A 23,094-nucleotide genomic window follows, 5' to 3' on the forward strand; every position below is an offset into this window, starting at 1 on the left:
TATTTAGCAAAGAGAATAAACTACAATCACATGCAAAATACAGAAGAATCTCACATATATAATGTTGATCAATAGATGTCAGACCAAGAAGAAAACCTATTGTAGGATTCCATTTACAGAAGATTTAAAAACATAAAACTAAACTATAAACTTGGAGGTTAAAATAGGCATGTGTTAATAGGGTAGATGTCTAGTGTGTTGATGATGCTGTTTTTGATATGGGTGCTATTTACATGGCTGGGTTCTCTTTTAAGAAATTCATCAAGTTATACTTGATGGATTTCAATAAATTTTTTTTTTTAAATCTGGCTGAGTTCCTGTTAGAGGCATGGCAAAAGTAGACAAATGAATTTGTTTATTTTTCTTTTCCCATTCATAAGTGCTTTAAGAGAATTCAGTGTGCCTAGAATTAAGGATTGAAAGCAAGGTCATCTGCCAATCCTTGTGTAGAGAAGTGAATATAAAATTTCCTCTGCATGACTCAGCTATTAGGTGTCTTAGGCTTACCCTACTGTACTGTTGTTCTTTCAATCCACTACATTTTAACACGCTGGAGCAACATATGGGCTGAAATTTGACAAGCTGGGCAGTGGTTCAACAATGTTTCCACCAGGGGGCTGGTCAAAATATCAAACTATTTAGGACTGAATATCAGAACCTGAATGTTAAATCTTGTCTCTAAGAGTACTAGGCCATCTCAGTCATACACTGTGTTATAGAACCCAATGCACTGAACAAGGAATAGGGACAGGGGCTGGGGGCGCTAGTTGAGGGGATGAACTTCCAGGCACCCAGCCACGGACCAGCATCCAGGGGGAAGACGTGCTGAAAATCATTTTAGTTTTCCAAAATCAAAACAGGGAAGGCTTCAGCTTTTCTGCTTTTGATACTAGTATTCCTCTAGTATTATGGGACAGATTACGTTCTCTAGATGGAGTAGTCTTCCATCAGTTACACAGGATCCCTTAGACCTGAAGGTCAACACTGAGTGGCATATGACAATCCTGTGAACTCCTGCCCCCGGCTCAGAGCAATCTGTTTACCAACCTACGCTCTGCCTTTTAGACTGCACGCATGCAAGGAGTAGCGTACACAGGTAGAAGTCTCTTTCTATGTCATCCCCAACCTCAAAGAAAAGTCGAATATTGGAAAGAGGGGCTAGAATTGGGCAGGAAGAAGAGGATTAATCCTTAGACTCCTTGACCAATGGAAAAGTTGTAATGATCTGTTAAATGTTAATTTGTTCAAAATGACATTATTTTCTGGGTTGATGTGAAGGACCCGTCTTTTGTAGTCCATGTTAACCTTACTAGTCAGATCTTTAAAGAATCTCACCAACTGGTGCTGAAAACAGTTGAGGATTCAAACAGTCCTTACTCTCAGCTACTTACTGACTGTCTCCTGTGTCACGGAGAAAACAGAGGTGATCAGAAAACTTGTATAACTGCCTCCACCACCTACACTAGTTATTGGCCTCTACTGATGTGCTCCCCTTTTTGTCCTCAGAGATGAAATGTCCTTGCTCCTGTCTGAGCCCAGCCCCCCTCTTTGTGAACTATGACAGGGTCATCACAATTCTAAAAATTAAGAACCATGTAGTTAACATTTTAGGTTTTGTGGGCCATATGGTCTATGTAATAACTTCTCAACTCTGCTTTATAAAAGCAGCCACACACAACAGGTAAATAAATGAGTGTTTTTATTTATGAAAACAAGTGGTGGGCCAGGCCTGGCCCCCAGGATGTTATTTATTGAGCCCTGCACTATATCCTACTGCCCTTGCCCATTCAGGGACATTTCCCGACAATCCTTGTGCTCTTCCACATTAGTTGTTTTTGCTCTACAAGATCATTCCAACTAGCATCCATATCTTTCATTGTTTCTTCTGTTAAAAACCATTTCTTAACCTCACTTCTCCCTCCCAGCATCTTTTCATTTCTCTGCTTCCCTTTCATAAAATATTTTCAAAAGAGCTGTCACTTTTGGCTTCTTAATTTGCCTCCAGCAATATTCCCTAAAGCCCCTTCCAATAGGCTTTTGACCCCAGCACTCCAATGAAGTTGCTCTAATCAAAGTCAGCTATGACCTCTATATCATTAAATCCACTAGTTAATTCTTGGTCTTTATCTTACTTAACCTGTGAGCAGCATATAACAGTTGATCACTCTCATTTCCTCTCTAACACAGAGGGCAGATGAGGAAAAAAATAAAATGCCACCAATTCCCAGGTATATTAAAGGAGGTGTCCCAAGGGAACAAGGGCTGGACAGTCATGTTGTGTGACCAAAAGTATGACTGTTGTTTAACTGCAAGAGAGGTCATGTTTTTAGTCCAGCTACTGAGGGAAAAATTGAAAAACACAGTTTTTGTCTCCCAGTCCATCTTTTAAAGGAGTCACTTGTCTTAAAGAATAAATTAAAAATTAAATTTCAAGTGACCTATGTAAAAGAGAAAGCATTCAAATCTGAAATATTATCTTCAGGAATAATATCATTACGTCCTGGTGCTGATTAAAATTTTTAATTAATCCAAGAAGATTTCTCCTAAATCCATGAAATTGTTGCAGTTGGGCAATTTCCTTCGGATTTTTGCCTTCTCAGAGCACTCCATGAAGAAGTAATGTTCTTTTCCTTCCCTCACTCTCCTTCCATTCCTGCCTTATTCTCCCTCACAGATCTCCATCTGACCTATCCTAGGATACATTTTCTTCTGTATTTACCTATGTATTTCATTCAGAATGCTGGCTCAAAGTATTCCAAAGTGTGTGTATCCCTAACTTTGGAATTGCAACTGGCACAGAAAAAGCATATAACAAATAGGTGTGGAATGAATTAATGAGCTAGAGTCCCTTTATAAACAGTCTCTTCTGGAGACCTTTGACTTTCAAAAAAAAAAAAGCACAGGTTTCCGCCAGGTGTTCTACATAATGAGAAAAGCTATCTCCTTTGCTGCTGGCACTACACAAGGTATCATGTACATTGGCCCTGGAGATTAAGGGTGTGATGTTATGAGACAATACTGAGAATTAGAAGGATGGAAATTACATTTTCAGAATAAATGGTGTTTGCAAATCTTAACATTCTGGCTGAGCAAATTCACCGGGGGAAAAATATTGTATACAATAGCACAGCCAGGGAAGGCAAAACATATTCTGTAGCTTAATTAATTATACTAGGAATAGTAAGTAGCTGCTAGAAAAATATCCTGATGAGGAATATTATAGGGCTCAGAAATCAAAACCCCTAAATAAAATTGGGGGGTAGGAACCAACAGAGAGGAGAAAATTGAATATATTTTAAACATGACTGCATAAAAGTTTAATGCAATATAAGGTATGCAGATCCATTTGTAATACAAATTCTGTATTCCCTCTTAGTAAGAACCTCTGTCACTTATTGAATATTTTTAATTGACAATGAATCTCATAAATTTATCACTTTAAAAATATAATATGGTTGCATTTGGGGAAAGGTATTTTAAGAATATTTTGCAAATACTTAGTATTTATTTATATTAACCTATCAATCCATATACTGAGAGAGAAAGTATAAACAACCCAACACTATCAGGATACCAGAATAAGAACTATTACAAGGCAAGTACAATCCTGTCCCACACAAACTGTTTCATTGAAGTCTCTTCAAGCATCAACTATAATATAGAGCAAATGGATGACTTAGTTCTTAAAAAGAGAAAATAGATTAGGTTTGTAACAGTCTTAGAGAATAGTTTCTAAAAACCTCAGAGTATTAAAACTGGTTGGCATTTTATTCATTCCATTAAAAGACTTGAAGTTGATGTTACATACAAGTTAGAATAAACCTCTACCATAATCACTAAGGAATCAGAGTTCAGATCAGCACATTCGGTATAGCTCAGAAAACTGTCAGAGCCCTGGCCAGACCAGACCCCATAGTTGTGGTCCATTATGTGAGAAGCTCTGTATTGGCATTGAGATGATACACAGATTTGGAAGTATTCCTAGATTCATATTCTTAACTCTTGTAAGAAATTGTCTGAAGGGTAAGGATCATCACTAGTATACTATAAACATGGATAAAGAAATCTCTCCTTTCAATATTTTCATTTCAGTGTTCTTTTAATGACAATTAAGTATTTTTAGAGAAAGCATCAAACTTGAGTATTTTGCAAATACTTAGTATTTATCTATATTCATCTATCAAGGTTCCCAAAAGTCCTCAGCTTCTTGTTTGATATATCTTGCCAGTATTCTAGTTATTTCTGTATGCATCTGAAAAGCTCACTATTTTAATAGATGAGCAACTTCTTAATGGAGAGGCCTTGTGTAATTTATCTTTCTAGTCCATAGCTGAACAAATATTCTTTATTAATAAATATTCTTATTTAAAATTTTATTTGTCATTCTTTCTCATATTAACTGAACAGCTACTATGTGTATGGTCACGGGCTAGTTGCTATGCAGGGTAAAAATAAGTTGTAAAGGTGCCGAAGATGTCTGTTCTCATGAATAGTGTTGGAGGGGAGATGGGGTAGGGAGTGGCCTGAGGTGAGAGAGAAAATGAAGTGGGATAAGATGTTTAGGTAAAGTGAAATGGGGTTTTACCTATCTTTTCTGCATATTTATTATATAAAGGCTTCATTCCTAATGAAAAAATTTCCATAATTCTAAGTAGATGCCATTACTGGAAAGTGTTTGATTATAATTCTACTTGGCAGCTGAATTATTTTAGATGGACTTTTAACATGTTAAATATGACAAAAACTCAAAGTCTTTCAGGCATCAGTACAGTATTATAAGAATTCAGATCAAGGTGACAGCTGTAGTTTCTATCCACCATACCTTGGCCACTTCTTCTTGGAAAGCCACGAGGTTCAAATAGGAGATGTTAACTAAGTCAGGCCCGTACACCACCGTTATCATGCGATGTTCCAGACGTCCGATGTTCCCCACGTCCAAAAGTTCACGTAATTTGGGGTCCTGGATAGCAAATGTTGAAAAAAGTCAGTCTGTAACTAGACGTACCAACATGGGAGCATAATTTCAAGACAGTTTGAAGCCGAATGTCTTCAAAGCAGAGTTGCCTTTTATTTTTCCTAAAAAATGATATGAGCTGAAGTCCCTCAACCCCCAGTATAACCTAGGGAGGTTAAGTAACTTGTCCAAAAGTTATGGAGAGAGAATTTCTGGCTCAAGACTTATGCCCCTCATGGCATATGCTAAGTGAAATAAGTCAGGCAGAGAAAGACAGATACTATGTGATCTCCCTTATATGTGATTGCTTAAAAAGCCTAAGTCATAGAAACAGAGTGTACTGGCATTGGGACATAGAAAACTTCTGCAGTATTTTCGGAGCAAGTTGCATTCTTTGGAACATCTAAATGAGGATGTCTTGAAGATATAACCCTGCTGGAAAAAGAAAATTTCCTAACCTTCTGAATTCAAAGTAAGACCTAAAAAAGGGTTCAGTCAGCTTGGCTAAATTTATTTTTCTTTCATAGGACAGGCTTTGAAAGAAATGAGAGGTCTATGCAGAAAATTAGCATCAAATCAATCACTTGGCAAATTTGCAGCCAGCTTCTGAGCAAGGAATTAACTTGAAATCCTATTTATTTAGCTAAAAGCAAGGCCAATAGGGTTTGATTACTTAGACTGGTTAGACTGATCGCCCTTCTGAGGTTTTTACATACAGCATTCTTACAAAGAAACAGAAAACTTAAATAAAAATTTAAAAAAAGAAAGAAAGAAAACAAACACAACCTTTCCAGCTGAGTTATTTGATCTGGTGCCATTAATTCTCTCTGTAGTTAATAAAACCTTCTTTATTGCTTTGGCTGCATGAAGGGGAACATTTTCAGGTAAGCAATGAAGAGAGTGAATCCCAATTCACAGCTGTGTCAAATACAACTGAAACTTCAACTTGACTAGCAAGTTGAAAACTTATCAAGTACATCAGGCCTCCTAGAAAGATCAAATGCTATCACAGAAAACATCAATTTGCATGAACTAGAAAAGGAGAGGAATACAGTAAAAAAATGTATTAAGTAAATAAACAGTAATAGCAACAGGAGAACTTTTTAGCATTCTAGCATTAATGAAAGAATGCTCAAAAGAATGGACTTTTTGTAAAGGCTAATTAAAGAATGATACCAGCTGCACTGCAAAACAACTAATTGAATCACAGTGTCTGAACACCACTGAAGCAAGGTTAGAAGAGACAATATATTTGATCAATACTTTAAAAAAATGTTGTATACTTGAAAAAGAAAAATAATTCTCAGAGACCAACTGAAACTAAGAGTGCCACCTCCCAGGACTGCAGGGACTAGGTGTGGTGTCAGGAGTTCACTTGAATTTTCCTTGACCTATAGGAACCCAAAGCAAGTAGACCCTAGAGAAGGCCAGAATAGAAAATAATTCTGGACAAGGACTTCTGGGATTCTGACCGTCCATAACAATACCGTTAGGTACAGTCACCAGGAATTTATAAGAAGGATGATTAACACTTTGTGGCATCTCTGTAAAAATTTCCCACTAATGGTTATATATATATATATATATATATATATATATATATATATATATATATATATTTAAAAACTATTGACTTTTAAGTAATTAAAAGATTTTAATGAAGTATTTAGAGGTGATGTCTGGAATTGGGAGAATAAAGCAAGCTATCAAATGATGATGATGATTGAATCCTAGAAGTAGGTATTATGTATGTCTCTCTGTACCTGAGATGGTTAACCTTATTACAACAAATAATAAAAGACTATTGAGCATGAACAGAAGAAATAATTAATTTGAAAAATATTTTTTTCCAATAAAAACCACAATAGTTTAAAATTATATAGTGCTAGAAGTAAACAGAGAACTCTTCTAAAGTATATCATAAGCAAGTTCCTTAATAAATAATGTCCTTATTTGGGGATGGATCATACTAACTTTTAAACAATATTTACTTTCTCTTCCATTATTATTTCACTTTTCTTTAAAATTATACCTTTTAAAAAATCTATTTCCTTTTTAACAACACCAAATTTGGTAATATTAGAATTCTCTCCCTTTAGAAATGACTTCACTTTTCTTTTTACCTGTACTTTTAAGTTTTCTCATGTTGAACACAACATTCCGAACTGACAGGGTGGCTTCAAACCTCCTTCCTCATTACTGAGCACACTGATATGTGTACTGAAAAAGATATTTATTCTCTCAAGTAACAGAAGTTGCACTCAATTGTTTTCAACAGAGGAGATCCCCAGAGACTAGGCAAAGAGGGAATTATCTAGAAGGATAAATAGCAAAGGCACTAAGCTTTGAGAAGATCTAATGGGGGAAGTTAATTTAATGGAAAGAGATTCTAAAGAAATGGTTGTTTCTGGGGTTCATTACTCTCAGGTCTGGGCATATGAGTGAGTGCACTTAAAAATCAAACAAACAAAATTTTGAAAAGTAACAAGAACAAAATCCTACGAACAATTTGGATGAAGACCACATCCTCCAAAAACCTGTTCTTTTAAAGAGTTTTATATCTGAGTGTTTCTTGTTGATGGACTCTCCTGATCAGTTTTCATAGAAAGATTTACTTACTCAGGTTACTATTAGACTTAAATACATTTCTTGGTTCCTGCAACTGATATAAATTCCTGGAAAATTTTATAAGCTATTTGCACAACTCTATAAAAATGTTCAATTTTTCTGTTGGAAAACACTAAAGAATATATAGCTCAGAAGAAATAAGAGGTGACTTAAACTTGAAAGTTCAATTTTCACTAAGCTGTTACTCAAAACTTGCTTTCCCCACAGACTATCCTGAATATGTCTCCACAGTAGAATTAACGAGACCAACTAGAAAGCCTGGCAGCTACAGTTTAACTGTATTTTAAACAGTTAAGTCCTAGATCATCTCTAGTGCTATAAGAGTTACAAAATAGACTGTCTGACTAAATAAGCTCACTTTCTCTCAGTCACCAGGAGTTGTGATTAAATTACTTCATGCCTCTTGTAAAGAAAATCAAGTTGCCCATTTCCAGGTAATAGGCCCCTGAAGTAAAGACTCCTTTACACAAGGACACAAAGACTCCATTACAGCCTGGGTTGCCGTAATTATAATATAGCATTCAAAATATTACAAAGAAATTTACAAAGAAATAAATGGAATGAACACACGCTAAAGGATAATTTCTAAAAGAGTTAAAGGCCAGTTTCAACCTGCATTCCTTAATATGACTTTTAAGAAAAGCTATTTTATTTGTATATCAGATATCTAAAAATTAAAAGATATTTTCAAGATATCTAGATTTCATTTTGGGGGGAAAATTTGCCTTACTTATCTTTCATCCCCATGAAATATACCTTTACTGAATTTTAGGCTTATTGAACAACTTGTATATTAAATTAATTTTATTCCTAGCCCTGAATGCAGTACTCTCAATCTGAATTACAATTATATGGGTGTAATTTTAACCCAGCATTCATATAAAGAATCAGGTAGAGGAGGTAAGATGGCGGAGGAGTGAGGAGAGGTTGCGGTTTTAGGCTCCGGAGACCCGTCTACAGTTTGGTCTAATTGCAGACAGAACATCTCAGTGAGCAGCTGGACATTGGCGGGAGTTGAGCCAAGGCACTGCTGGATTAGAGAAAATCCACCTGGGAACAACCTGTTTAGTGAGGATAGCGGAGAAAAAGGGGACGAAACGGGATTCCTGACTGGGGCGGCTGCCTGAGCTGTGGCGGGAAGCACACAAAGGATTTTTGGCGACCACAGGCTACCCCAGAGAGGAGTCAGGCGGAGAGCGGATCTCTGCCCGCTGGCAGAGACGGGACTCGACCAAGTGGCATTGGCGCTGAAGGACAGGAGACAGCGTGCTACCGGGCAAGTGAGAACATAATTCTCCTTTATATTTTTCTCTAGTGGATGGTGGAGACGGGAGGAAAGTTTGGGTGGGGTAGGCCGTTCTGGAGGAGCCCAGGCGCAGGGGCGCGCTAATCCACTCCTCAACCCTACCATTGGGTCGCGGGGGCGCACATAGGGAAGTGCTCTCATTCACTGGCCCAGGTGCGCGGGGCCGTGAGTCCAGGCGTCCCTCGGACATTCCCCAACGGACATAAGATCAGTGCCCCAACGGGCACAGGGAGGGCCCACTGAACACGCAGAGGACTGTGCACAGACACCCCTAGACAGCTCCCGTGGGCGTAGGGCCCCAGGCCGGAAAGCAGACCACTAGCGCAGGCTCTGTTTGTGCCCGCCCAGACGGGTGAGGGAAGGCGGGCGGCTGCAGCACGGGAACAGCGAGAGGCGGCGACCCACGGACGCTCGATTCCACTGAGCGCAAGTGTCCCTGGCCCTGCCCTAAGAGGCGAGAGACCAACTCCCGGAGCTCGGCTCAGCGGGACTGAGGGCACGGGGCAGCGTGCGAGCGTGAAAGCACCTCAGCCCGGGGTCAGTGGGAGCTCTCTGGCCGCCTGTGCGGGCAGGGTCACCTTGGCGCAAACGGGGAACCGCCGCGGCCCAGCGAAAGAAGGAGCCAATCCCGGGGAAAGCGCTCGGGCCGTCCGCACGGGCAGGGTCACCTCGGCGTGAACGGGGAACTGCCGCGCCCCAGCGAAAGAAGGAGCCAATCCCGGGGAAAGCGCTCGGGCCTTCCGCGCGGGCAGGGTCACCTCGGCGCGAACGGGGAACTGCCGCGCCCCAGCGAAAGAAGGAGCCAATCCCGGGGAAAGCGCTCGGGCCGTCCGCGCGGGCAGGGTCACCTCGGCGCGAACGGGGAACTGCCGCGCCCCAGCGAAAGAAGGAGCCAATCCCGGGGAAAGCGCTCGGGCCGTCCGCGCGGGCAGGGTCACCTCGGCGCGAACGGGGAACTGCCGCGCCCCAGCGAAAGAAGGAGCCAATCCCGGGGAAAGCGCTCGGGCCGCCCGCGCGGACAGAGACACCTTGGCACGAACGGGGAACCACCGCGGCCCGGCAGCAGTGGGCTCCAACCGCGGGGCAAACTCTCGGGCCGTCAGAGCGCGCAGGGGCTTACGCGCAAGGGCACCTCAACTGGCTACAGCGGGCAGCAAGGTAGCGCGCCGCGCCGGCAATCGCGGGCGCGCACCATAGCAGCAACCGGGTGCGCACACCAGTCCGGCAAAAGAACAAGAACCTCTGACCTGCCACACTAGACCAGCTGCGGACCCAGAAAAAGAAGGCAACACACCAAGGCTAAAACACAGTAAAAACATCGTTTTTTTTTTCTCCAAATTTTTTCTCCCAAATTTTTTCTCCCTTGTTCTTTCTTTCTTCTTAATAATTTCTTTTCTTTCCTTCTTTCTTTATTCTTTTCCTGGGGTTTTTTTTGGGGGGGTTTTGGGGGATATATATATATATATATATATATATATATATATATATATATATATATTTTTTTTTTTTTTTTTTTGGTTCAATTTTTTTTTCTCTCTCTTTTTTCTTCTGTATTCTTTCTTTTCTATCTTTCTTTGTTCCTTTCTTGCTAACCTTTTGGGGTTTTTTGGGGGGGGTTGTGGTAAATTTTTTATTTTCTTCTCTTTCTCTCTTTCTTCTTTTCTTTCTCCTATTTTCTTGGGGATTTTTTGGGGGAGTGTTTTTCCTCCACCTCTTCCAATAATAACAAACTTTATCTCTAACGTGTTGCATATAACCTCTCCTTCTCATCCTTTCTCTTTAATAGTGGTTTATTCGTTTGTGTGTCTAGCTTAGCCCCCCTATTACTTTAAATAATACAATATAATTACTATATAAACCCAAATACAATACAATCCCACTTTCTTACTATACTAAGTATTTTTCTATCCTTTTCTTCTATTTTTCTTAACATACAATGTAAATATTACTAACTGGCTTGCACAGTCTCAACTATTATTAATCTATCAACCCCTCTATCAAAAATTATATTTTTCCTCCCCAAAAACAACTCGTATCTATTCTTCTTATAGTATAAAAGCTCAAATCTCTTTACATTTATATTAATACGGGCTAGTTGGCTAACGATAGCAGGATAGAGTGGGGGATACTTTCTGAGGGTGTGGGTCTCCTGCCTGGGCTGTGTGTTTATGTCTTTAACAGCATATCCACAAAAGAACTCAAGACAAAGCAGATAGAGTGACTCTCAACCAAGTAGCCAGAAGGAAGATCCTATCAAAGAACATCTGAAATATAACCGAACAGCATAAACAAACGACATAAAGGGTAACTTAAGACCATCAGGCTCAGGATATCAAAGAGACTGCACCACTGAAACTCCCAGACCTTCGATAAAGAATATTACACCACAAAGGAGGGAAGTCAAAGCAGACTACCCCCCCAATAAATAAATAGATAAATAAATAAATAAATAAATAAAAACAAAAAGAATCCAACATGGTAAGACGCAAAAATAACCCCTCAATGAAAAGAAAAGAGGAATCCTCAGAAAGAGAGATAGACGAAATAGACATAGCCCAAATGTCAGACATGGAATTCAAAACAATGGTGGTAAAGAAGCTCAATATACTCGACATCCTTAAAATCAACTATGACAACCTTCAAGGAAGTTACCAGCAGCTCCAAGAAAATTACAGGGAACTGGCAGAGAACTACACCAGCATAAAAAAAGACATAGAAATCGTTAACAAGAACCAGGAAGAACTTAAGAATACAATCTCTGAACTGAAAAACACAGTAGAATCAGTCAAAAGCAGACTAAACGAAGCAGAAGATCGGATTAGTGAGTTAGAAGATAATATAGAGAAAAACTCCCAGACAATACAGCAAAATGAAAAACGATTGAAAAAATATGAACAAGATGTAAGGGAATTACAGGATAGCATTAGGAAAAATAATTTAAGGATCATCGGAATACGAGAGGAAGAAGAAAAGGAACATGGAATTGAAAATCTGATAGGAGAAATAGTGACAGAAAATTTTCCGAACCTGATGAGAGGAAAAGCTATGCAAGTCCAAGAAGCACTGAGAGTTCCAATCAAGAGGAACCCCCAAAAACCCACTCCAAGGCACATCATAGTTAAAATGGCAACATTCCAAGACAAAGAGAGAATCCTAAAAGCAGCAAGAGAAAAGCAGCAAATAACATACAAGGGAGCTCCGATAAGGCTATCAACTGATTTCTCAACAGAAACATTACAAGCCAGAAGGGAATGGTCAAAAATATTTCAAGCAATGAAAAACAAAGGCCTACAACCAAGAATACTCTACCCAGCAAGGCTCTCATTCAAAATAGAAGGTGAAATAAGGAGTTTCTCAGACAAAGGAAGACTGAAAGAATACATCTCCACCAAACCAGCATTGCAAGAGATGCTAAAGGGACTGTTCTAGGAAAAAACAAGAGAGGAGAGGAACAGAGGTACAAAGGGAAATGAATAAATACACGTCAATAATAACCTTAAATGTAAATGGATTAAATGCTCCAATTAAAAGACATAGGGTAACGGAATGGATAAGAAAACAGGACCCACATATTTGCTGTCTACAAGAAACACACCTCAAAACAAAAGATTTACATAGACTGAAAGTAAAGGGATATAAAAAAATATTCCAAGCAAACGGACCGGAAAAAAAAGCCGGGGTAGCAGTTCTCATATCAGACAAAATGGATTTCAAAGCAAGGACAATAAAAAGAGACAAAGAAGGACATTTCATAATACTTAAAGGAACAATCCATCAAGAAGATATGACTTTGATAAACATATATGCACCCAACATAGGAGCACCCAAATACATAAAGCAAATACTAGAAGACCACAAAAAGGATATCAACAACAACACACTCATAGTAGGGGACTTCAACACTCCATTATCAACAATAGACAGATCATCAAAGCAAAGAAACACCAAGGATATACAGGCATTGAACAACACACTAAACCACATGGATCTAACTGATATATATAGAACTTTTCACCCCAAAGAAGCAAAATATACATTCTATTCAAGTGCACATGGGACATTTTCAAAGATAGACCACATGATAGGTCACAAAACAAGCCTCAACAAATTCAAGAAAATTGAAATCATATCAAGCATCTTTTCAGATCACAATGCCTTGAAACTAGAAATCAACCTCAGAGGAAAAAATCAAAGACACCCAAACTCATGGAGATTGAATAACATGCTATTAAATAATGAATGGGCTAACAATGACATCAAAGAAGCAATCAAGAAATTTCTAGAAACTAATGATAATGAGCACACAACAACCCAAAACCTGTGGGACACAGCAAAAGCAGTCCTGAGAGGGAAGTTTATAGCAATACAGGCATATCTGAAAAGGCTAGAAGAATCTCAAATAAAAAACCTAACCACAATGCTACAAGAACTAGAACAACAACAACAAACAAAGCCTAGGGCAAGAAGAAGGAATGAAATCATCAAGATCAGAGCAGAACTAAATGACATAGAGACTAAACAAACAATCCAAAAGATCAACGAAACTAGGAGCTGGTTCTTCGAAAAAATCAACAAAATCGACAAGCCTCTAGCCAGTCTAATCAAGAAAAAAAGAGAGAAGACACAAATAAACAAAATCAGAAATGAAAGAGGAGAAATCACGACTGATACCTCAGAAATACAAATGATAGTTAGAAATTACTTCAGACAACTGTATGACAAGAAATTTGACAATCTAGAAGAAATGGACAAATTTCTAGAAACATACAACCTTCCAAAACTGAATCAAGAAGAAGTGGAAAGTCTCAACAGACCAATAACAAAGAAGGAAATTGAAACAGTAATCCAAAATCTCCCGGCACACAAAAGCCCTGGACCGGATGGCTTCACAGGCGAATTCTACAAAACATTCAGGGAAGAACTAACTCCTATCCTCCTCAAACTGTTCCAAAAAATCCAAGAAGAAGGGAAAATCCCAAACTCTTTCTATGAAGCCAGTATTATCCTAATCCCCAAACCAGGTCAAGACACAACAAAGAAAGAAAACTACAGGCCAATATCACTGATGAACATCGATGCTAAAATCCTCAATAAAATATTGGCAAACAGGATCCAGCAACACATCAAAAAGATCATACATCATGATCAAGTGGGCTTCATTCCAGGGATGCAAGGATGGTTTAATATTCGCAAATCAATAAATATAATACATCACCTAAACAGAATGAAAGACAAAAATCACATGATCATATCAATAGATGCAGAAAAAGCATTTGATAAAGTTCAACACCCATTTATGATGAAAACACTCAGCAAAATGGGAATAAAGGGAGCATATCTTAACATAATTAAGGCTATATATGAGAAGCCTGAGGCCAACATCATACTCAATGGACAAAAACTGAAAGCATTCCCCCTGAACTCAGGAACGAGACAAGGTTGTCCACTCTCTCCACTCCTTTTCAACATAGTGTTGGAAGTCCTAGCCACAGCAATCAGACAAGAAAAAGAAATAAAAGGAATCCAAATTGGGAAAGAGGAAGTGAAACTTTCATTATATGCAGATGATATGATAGTATACCTAGAAAATCCTATAAACTCCACTAAAAGACTACTCAATATAATAAGTGAATTTGGCAAAATCGCAGGGTACAAAATAAATATACAGAAATCCAAGGCATTTCTGTACACCAACAATAAAATAGCAGAGACAGAGACAAAAAAGAAAATACCATTTACTATAGCAACAAGAAAAATAAAGTACCTAGGAGTAAACTTAACCAAAGAGATAAAAGACCTGTACTCTGAAAATTACATAACATTGAAGAAAGAAATTAAGGAAGAAACAAATAAATGGAAGCAAATACCATGTTCTTGGATGGGAAGAATCAACATCATCAAAATGGCCATACTACCCAAAGCAATTTACAAATTCAATGCAATCCCTATTAAAATACCAATGACATATTTCACAGACCTAGAACAAATACTCCATAAATTCATATGGAACCAAAAAAGACCCCGAATAGCAAAAGCAATCTTGAGACAGAAGAACACAGCAGGAGGAATCACAACACCAGATATCAAACAATACTACAAAGCCACTGTAATCAAAACAGTATGGTACTGGCATAAGAACAGACATATAGATCAGTGGAACAGAATAGAGAGTCCAGAAATAAACCCAGGCCTCTATGGTCAACTAATCTTTGATAAAGGAGGAAGGAACATAAAATGGAGTGAGAAGAGCCTCTTTAACAAATGGTGCTGGGAGAACTGGATAGGGACCTGCAAAAAAATGAAACTAGACCACCAACTTACACCACACACGAGAATAAACTCAAGATGGATCAAAGACTTAAATGTAAGCCGTGACACCATAAAAGTCCTAGAGGAAAACATAGGCAAGAAAATATCAGATATCTCACGTAACAATCTCTTCACGGATACATCTCCTAAAGCAAGAGAAATAAAGGAAAAAATAAATAAATGGGATTACATCAAACTGAAGAGTTTCTGCTCAGCAAAAGAAAACAACAGCAAATTGAAAAGGAAACCAACCATATGGGAAAACATATTTGCCAATGACATCACAGACAGGGGACTGATATCCAAAATATATAAAGAGCTGATACGACTCAACATCAAGAAAACAAACAACCCAATTAAAAAATGGGCAAGGGACCTGAACAAACACTTCTCCGAAGAGGACATACAGAAGGTCCATAGACACATGAAAAAATGCTCAACATCATTAGCCATCAGGGAGATGCAAATAAAAACCACAATGAGATACCACCTTACACCAGTCAGAATGGCCATCATCAACAAATCAACAAGCAACAAGTGCTGGCGAGGATGTGGAGAAACGGGAACCCTACTGCACTGTTGGTGGGAATGCAGACTGGTGCAACCACTATGGAGAACAGTATGGAATTACCTCAAAAGATTAAAAATGGAACTGCCTTTTGAACCAGCGACTCCACTACTAGGATTATACCCGAAGAATCTTGAAACACCAATTCAAAAGAACTTATGCACCCCTATGTTCATAGCAGCACTGTTTACAATAGCTAAGTGCTGGAAACAACCTAAGTGCCCATCTGTAGATGAGTGGATCAAAAAACTGTGGTACATTTACACAATGGAATACTATGTAGCAGAAAGAAAGAAGGAACTCCTACCATTTGCAACAACATGGATGGAACTAGAGAGAATTATGCTTAGTGAAATAAGCCAGGCAAAGAAAGAAAAATACCATATGATATCACCTAATACAGGAAACTAAAGAACAACACAGACAAAGGAACTAAATAGAACAAAAAGCAGAGTAGCAATCAATAGGGGGGAGGGGAGAGGGAGAGAAGGGGGATAAGTAAGGGAAGGGTTTAATTAAAGAGCCTGTATGAAGGACTCATGGACATGGACAGCGGGGAGGGATATGATTGCGGGAGAGGGGGTGGGCTGGGTGGGGGAGAGAAATTGGGGGAAAAGGGGACAACTGTAATTGAAAAACCAAAATAAAAAAAAAAATAAAATAAAAAAAAAAGAATCAGGTATATGAAAGTCTTTCCATAGTTAGTACAGCAGTCAGAAATGAAAGAAATGGATTCCTTGTTATACTTAAGTGATATTAAGAACAGATTGACTATAGCAAAGAAATGTGACTATGGGAAAATACTAGAAAAACTAAGAGCTGGTAGTGTACTGTCTTTCATATATCAACAGTGATATCATAACAAGATATCCCATGTTTGTTTTAAATAAAGTGGTAATGAAATCAGCATCTATCTAACTCATCTCCATATTTTAGACACTTCATTAAAATATAAAATAACCAAAATGTGACATTAAAATAGGAAAGAAATATGGTTTAATGGCACCAATCCCTTGCCTTCCTAGGAAAGAATTGAAACTAAACTATCTAGTTTAATCATCATTTGTATAATCATCCTTACTGAAAGTAAAAATGCATGAAATATATAGCAGTTAAAAAACAAAAGGTCAGTGGGAAACTAGTTAGCTTCCTCCTCCTCATCTAGTTAGTCTTTGTCAAACGGAAAAGTTCTAAAGAATAGAGAGCTTGTCACTCATGTTTCAAACCATCCCGCCCCACTCCCCCAGCCTCCTTTGACACAGGCAGCCACCTAAGCACCGGCAAAATTCACAAGCGAGGGGTAGTGGTGTGTACGCAGCAGGCAATCAGGAGTCATACGTCCCTTCCTGTTTAAAGAGCCTCCATCGAGAGTGAAATGCATTCCATTCCCTTTCAACTCTGAGGGGGCGCGGATCAGCACTTCTAGGTAAATTTCAATATTTCCGTGGCCAAGTTTTAGAAGAATGGTGTGGCCTGTGTGATAAAAGAAGGCAGCTTCATTAAGTTTTCCCTGGTCAGTGAGTCCTTTATGGGTGAGTTTTTTCCCTGTTCTGTTGTAGTGTCTGCCTCCTAACATGGAACTTCGATATATTCTGACGGTACCAAAGGGGCTTCTGGGACCTCAGAACATAAGTTAAAACCAAGTATAACTTTTCTCTTTCTTTTTTTTTTAAATTTTCAACTACCATTGACATTCTATGTATTTTATATTAGTTTCAGGTGTACAGCATAGTGATTAGACATTTATATAATTTACAAAGTGATCCTCCCAGGTAACTCTCGTATTCAACTGGCACCACCATAGTTATTACAATATTATTTATTGACTACATTCTCTATGCTGAACCTTCCATCCCTGTGACTATTTTGTAGCTATCAGTTTGTATTTCTTAATCCCTTAATCTTTTTCACTCAGCTACCCAACCCCTATTCCAAAAAAGAAGCTCCAACAGTTCCTTAATAATCACAAACACAAAGCTCTGGCTGCTGTGGCTCAGTGGATTGAGCGTCGGCCTGCGAGCCAAGTATCGCTGGTTTGATTCCCAGTCAGGGCACATGACTTGGTTGCATGTCAGGTCCTCAGTTGGGGGCGCGAGTGAGAGGCAACCACACAGTGATGTTTCTCTCCCTCTCTTTCTCCTTTCCCCTCTCTCTAAAAATAAATAAACAAACAAATAAATAAGTAAATTATTTTAAAAATATGCCTTCTCATGTGTGTCTTCTAAAATATCTTACTATCCAGCCATCAGAATAAGCCAATATTATACATGAAAACCAAAGTTGTCGTCTCTAAGACCTCAACTTTCAATAAGAAAAGTTTATCTTGAGAGTTATATGAATGTGTCTATTCAGTAAGATTAGACAGGTTAATGATAGTTCCATGCTGTACCGCTATCACTGAAATTGTTAGAAAAATTTCAAACGGGAATGAAAAAAGAACTCAAGGCGTTTGAAGCTCTCCTAATTTTACAAAAATTGTATAGAAAATAGTAGGTATTCTTAGAAAATTATTAGCCATTTTTTGCATTTTACTTGTTGTTCTGCCCTAATTAATTTTTAGGCAGTTGTTTTTACTTCTGTTCTCAAATATCATTTACCTTCTTTTTACCCTTTCCCCTCCTTCTCATTTTTCTCGGATGTCTTTTTTCTCCCCTACCAAGTTTTCCGTAGGGGGGTTTATAAATCCTTTGCAACCCGGCAAATCAAAAAATTTTAAGTCACCTTAAGAAGACAAAACTTAATGCATGGAATGTTTTTAGAATAAATTATAATGTCTCTCCCCAGTTTCGTATCAAGAGAACTCAAATCATCCTATTGTCAAGGACTAACTCAAATTATTCCACTTCTTGAGTTCTTTAATTTACATAAGTATTTGCTTTATGAACATTTCTCTACATAAACACACACAAACACACAAATAATCTTATATAAGTACTTTCAAACTACACATATTCCTTTTGTAGCTTGCCCATTTATCGATATGTTAATGAAATGTTTATGAACACAGGCATATGTTGCTCTTTTAATCAGTTCTGCAGTACTCTGTTACATGGATGCATAATAATTTAACACCTCTGATTGCTAACTAGGCTTTACTCTTATAAACAATGCTTCGGTGAACATCTTTGTGCATATATTATCATTTACTTTCATGTACTTGACTGATGATCTACTTGGGATAAATTCCCAGGCTTGGAACTTCAGGGTCTAAAAGTATTTACATCTAACTTCTGACACATATTACTGGGTACTCTCAAGAGTCATTATCAGTTTATAGCCCTGCAAATAACACATGAGCTCACAAAGGTGACTTACTGGACAAATTGTTCCTCTTTAGCAGTCTACTGAAAAAAATATATCTAATTTTGTGTGTGTTTTAAAACTTACTAGTTGTGGTAAGCATCTCTTCTTGTTTACTGGCATTTACATGTCTTTAACTGTTTGTTCAGGCTGTTCTCTCCCTATTAGGATATTCCTCTTTGTCTTACTGATTTATAAGGCTGTATTTATTAACCTTTTGCATGAAAAATATGTTGTAATATTTTTCCAAATGTATTATTTATCTTCATATTTGTCATGATATATTTTTCCCTATAGAAATTAAAACTTTTTAATATTCAAATCTATCAATCTTTTAAATTATTATTTTTGATTGTCATGTGTGGAAAGGTCTTCCTTATCTTAACATTATAAAATATTTAGTTTATAAGAATCTATTTTCTCTTCATCCATTATGTACTTTGCAAATGTTTACGAAGACCATGCACATTATTGTGATATGTAGAAAAATACAAGAAGGTAGTCATTTTTAAAAATAACTGAGAATCAAGTTTTTGTTTAAATGGAACATTTACCATGAAAAGGTACTTTTCAGGGTGTACACGAGCATGTACAAATGCTAAACTTCATAAGAGAATCTTACAATATTGACTGAAGGTCATGCTGGCACAGAAGGGAGCCAGCTACTAGCCCGTGTTCTGAATTTCCCCTGTAAGGTTATTACAAGTAATCAAAGGTATGCTTAATGGGCCCTGCTAATGTCCATGAAGTCAGTATCCAAATGTCCATTATTGAACTTATTACTCCTACAAGACCTTGAAATGGATCTGCAATAGGCATGCTTTAGCATCTGACTAAAAATGCCATACTTAATGGTGGTCATTGGTGTCATTTTACAGGGTTATTGTTTGGGTGATGTGTATGGCACACAGCTCTATAATGCAGAGAAGAAATAAAAAATTCAGAATAGTGTTAGACAGTATTGGCACTGTTTGAAGAGCCTTTAAAGGTCTTCTTTTTTCTTTTAGAGAAATAAATACTTCTTTCATATGTTCTTTTCATCCCCCTATTCATTCAACAAACTGTATTTAAAAAAAAAAAAACTTTATTGTTTTTTTTATTACAGTTGTCCCACATTTCCCCCCATTGCTTCCCCTCCACCTTGCCCACCCCAACAAACTGTATTCTTTATTTCTATCATCTGTGCTAAGATTATGTTCATAAGTGAGGGATAGTCTTTGTTATTGAGGTTCCAATTTTCTGGGAGAGAAGAAAAATAATAGATCCTTTGAGTGTAACAGGATAAGTGCTTTCAGAGCACGGAAGGCCATCTAATTGTGTTTAAGGAAATTAAAAGGGGGAGCTATAAATCTGGTTGGTCTTTCAACAGAGTAAATGCGAGGTGACTATAGCTCATAAGAGTTTGAAGATGCATGAATAATGCAAAGTAAATGTTCTCAAAATACCAGCAGAAATACTAGAAGAGTTGATCAAAGAGTCAGTAAGTGTTTCCTATGCACTCATCCAATAAAACCCTATAAACTGTATTTGGCCAATAAAAATATTTTAGTCCCTGTTATTAGCCCTCCTGGTAATCCTAGCCCTCATGAAGAAATTGTTTCTACTGGTTCTAGAAGTGAAAAACATACAGAAGTCATATTTTCAGGGATTAAGGACCTCATAACTTTTTTATGGTTAAAATAAAGTTTTCATAGAGGCTTCTAAGATAGTCTAGGCAGCCTGTCAACTAGGTGATTTGATGGTATAAACTGACTATAGTGGAAAATATTCCTGGTGATCCTTTTGTTAAAGATACTGATGTATTTTTAATTTTAAACTTAGATAAGATTTTTTTACACTAAGGTTTAATCTTATCAAAACTAAAGTATTTCCCTGTATTTTATAACTGAGAATTCCAAAGATGGTGCCCAATAGGCCCGGCTTGCACATATGTTTTCTTAACCTTGAAAACACAAGGGCTTTTATTTTAAAGTAAATTTTTACATTTCACATAGTGCTTGGCTCATATAAGCATATGAATGCCAACCTCTATACCACTCATGTCATCCATCTTTACTGTTTATAAATTAAAATAAAAATAAACAAAAGTAAAAATTTAAGTGCAAATTTCCTCACTAATATGGAACAGAGCCTGAGTTAGGCAATGGTTTATTAGACACCAGGAGCAAAGCATCAAAAGAAAAACAGACAAATTGGACTTCATCAAAAGTAAAAACTTTGTGCTTCAAAAGATACTATCAAGAAAGCAAAAAGACAACCAACAGAATAATAAAAAAAAATCTCTAAGTTCTCTCTGATAAAGAACTTAAAAGAAACACTGCTTTTGAGGTGTAAAATGGTGCAGCCGCTTTGAAAAATAGTTTAACAGTTTCTCAAGATGTTAAACACAGAGTTACCATAAGACAGCCATACCACTCCTAGGTACATATGCAAAAGAAATGAAAACATGTCTGAACAAAAACTTGTACATGGAAGTTCATAGCAGCATCATTCAAAGCAGCAAAAAAGTAGAAACAAGCCAAATGTTCATCAAATGGTGAATGTATAAACAAAATATGATATAATCTCTACAATGGAATATTACACAGCAGTTAAATACAATGAAGTATTTTCATATGCTACAACATGGATGAATCTTGAAAATGTTACTGTAAGTTAAAGAAGCCATTCACTAAAGATCACAAGCTGTATGAGTCCAGTTACCTGAAATGTTTAGACTAGTCATATAATGACAGAAAGTGGATAATGGTTACTAGGGTCTGAGTGATGAAAATACTCTAAAGTTCTATAGTGGCCGTGGTTGTACAACTTTGAACATATTAAAAATTGTCAGAACATGGAGGCAGCTAGAATGCCCACCTGGACTTTTGACATATGCAAATCAACTATATCCAAATCAACCTGGTCCTAGTCTACTCCCACAGGAAATGCTAATGGACTTAGCCTGTTTCCAGAGGAAATGTTAATGGCTTAGCCCAATATGTTAACTCACCTGGTGGGGGAAAAGCAAAAAGATGTAAATCACCTACTGAATATGTTGATAAACAAACTCGCCCTCACTGAAATGTGTGTTGGACAAGTATAAATAGGCACCAGCAGAAGTCCAGGCAGGCAATTCCTATGGGCCCACGAGATGAGCCGGAGTCTCCATTCCTCCAGTCCTCATTCCCCGCTCCCCATTCCCCATTCCTCTTGCTCTTGCGGGACCTTGAGTCAGTCCTGGAGTTGCCTCTCCCCTCCTCCCCCCTTCCCCCCTTTTACTCCGCAATAAACCCATTGCCTGATCCCACAGTGGTCTCCAGGTGATTTCTCAGAGCAAGGCTGCCCTGACAAAAATCACTGAACTGTATAGTTTGGAAGGTTAATTTATGGTGTGTGAATGTGGATCACTATCCATCTACCACAGTGTGCCCTCACAACACTGAAAGAAGCTGCTTTATGTCTCAGGAGACATGGGTTAATCATGGAATTCAGTGTTTTGGGAAAAAACTTGAAAATATTTTTACTCTTGGTGAATAATTAAGTTTTCTTAGCCTAATGATAGGTGGTGAATTGAAAGAAAAGCAGATGCTAAAATAGAGGCTGACTAGGTAGATGTGTTGGAGTCAACATTTATAAAATGCACAATTTTTAAAGGACAGGTTACCCTGGCACAATGACTTCCCATTCTTACCTCTTTGGCTGAACCTCACCATCCCCACTTCTTCCAATGCTGGGGAGTTTCCAAACTTAAAAGTCATTTTTATGCTCTAAGCTACAAATGTAAATGTTTGAACCAGGTCTAACTTCTTTGGGAAATGCAGTTACAGTGCAAGGGTGTTTGAAATCAGTAGCCTAATCCCCAACAGCCAACACCGTTTTTGCTCTGCCGATCTTCCTGCTGTGCGAATGAGTGAAGATGAGTGGGAAACAAGTTGAAGGAAAGTAACACTTTCAAATCAATGAAATTTTCCATAAGTTGGCAAGGAATAAAAAAAATGCATTTAACTTTCCCTAAACCCTGAAGTACCAGGAATGCTGGGGCCAGTT

At 38.0% G+C, this 23,094-nt stretch overlaps 1 protein-coding gene across 1 annotated transcript in view; it reads right to left on the reverse strand.

Annotated features, from left to right (window-relative positions):
* Window positions 1-23,094, reverse strand: part of PLCB1 (phospholipase C beta 1) — a 637,895-nt gene that overhangs the window by 211,060 nt on the left and 403,741 nt on the right. Inside the window, exon 4 of the mRNA XM_090286059.1 lies at window positions 4,823-4,960. Within this exon, the coding sequence (XP_090142185.1) occupies window positions 4,823-4,960 (138 nt within the window). The remainder of the gene's footprint in view (window positions 1-4,822; window positions 4,961-23,094) is intronic.

The sequence above is a fragment of the Furipterus horrens genome, unplaced genomic scaffold (genome assembly GCF_987537825.1).
Source record: "Furipterus horrens unplaced genomic scaffold, mFurHor1.1.pri manual_scaffold_8, whole genome shotgun sequence".
Taxonomy (NCBI): Eukaryota; Metazoa; Chordata; class Mammalia; order Chiroptera; family Furipteridae; genus Furipterus; species Furipterus horrens.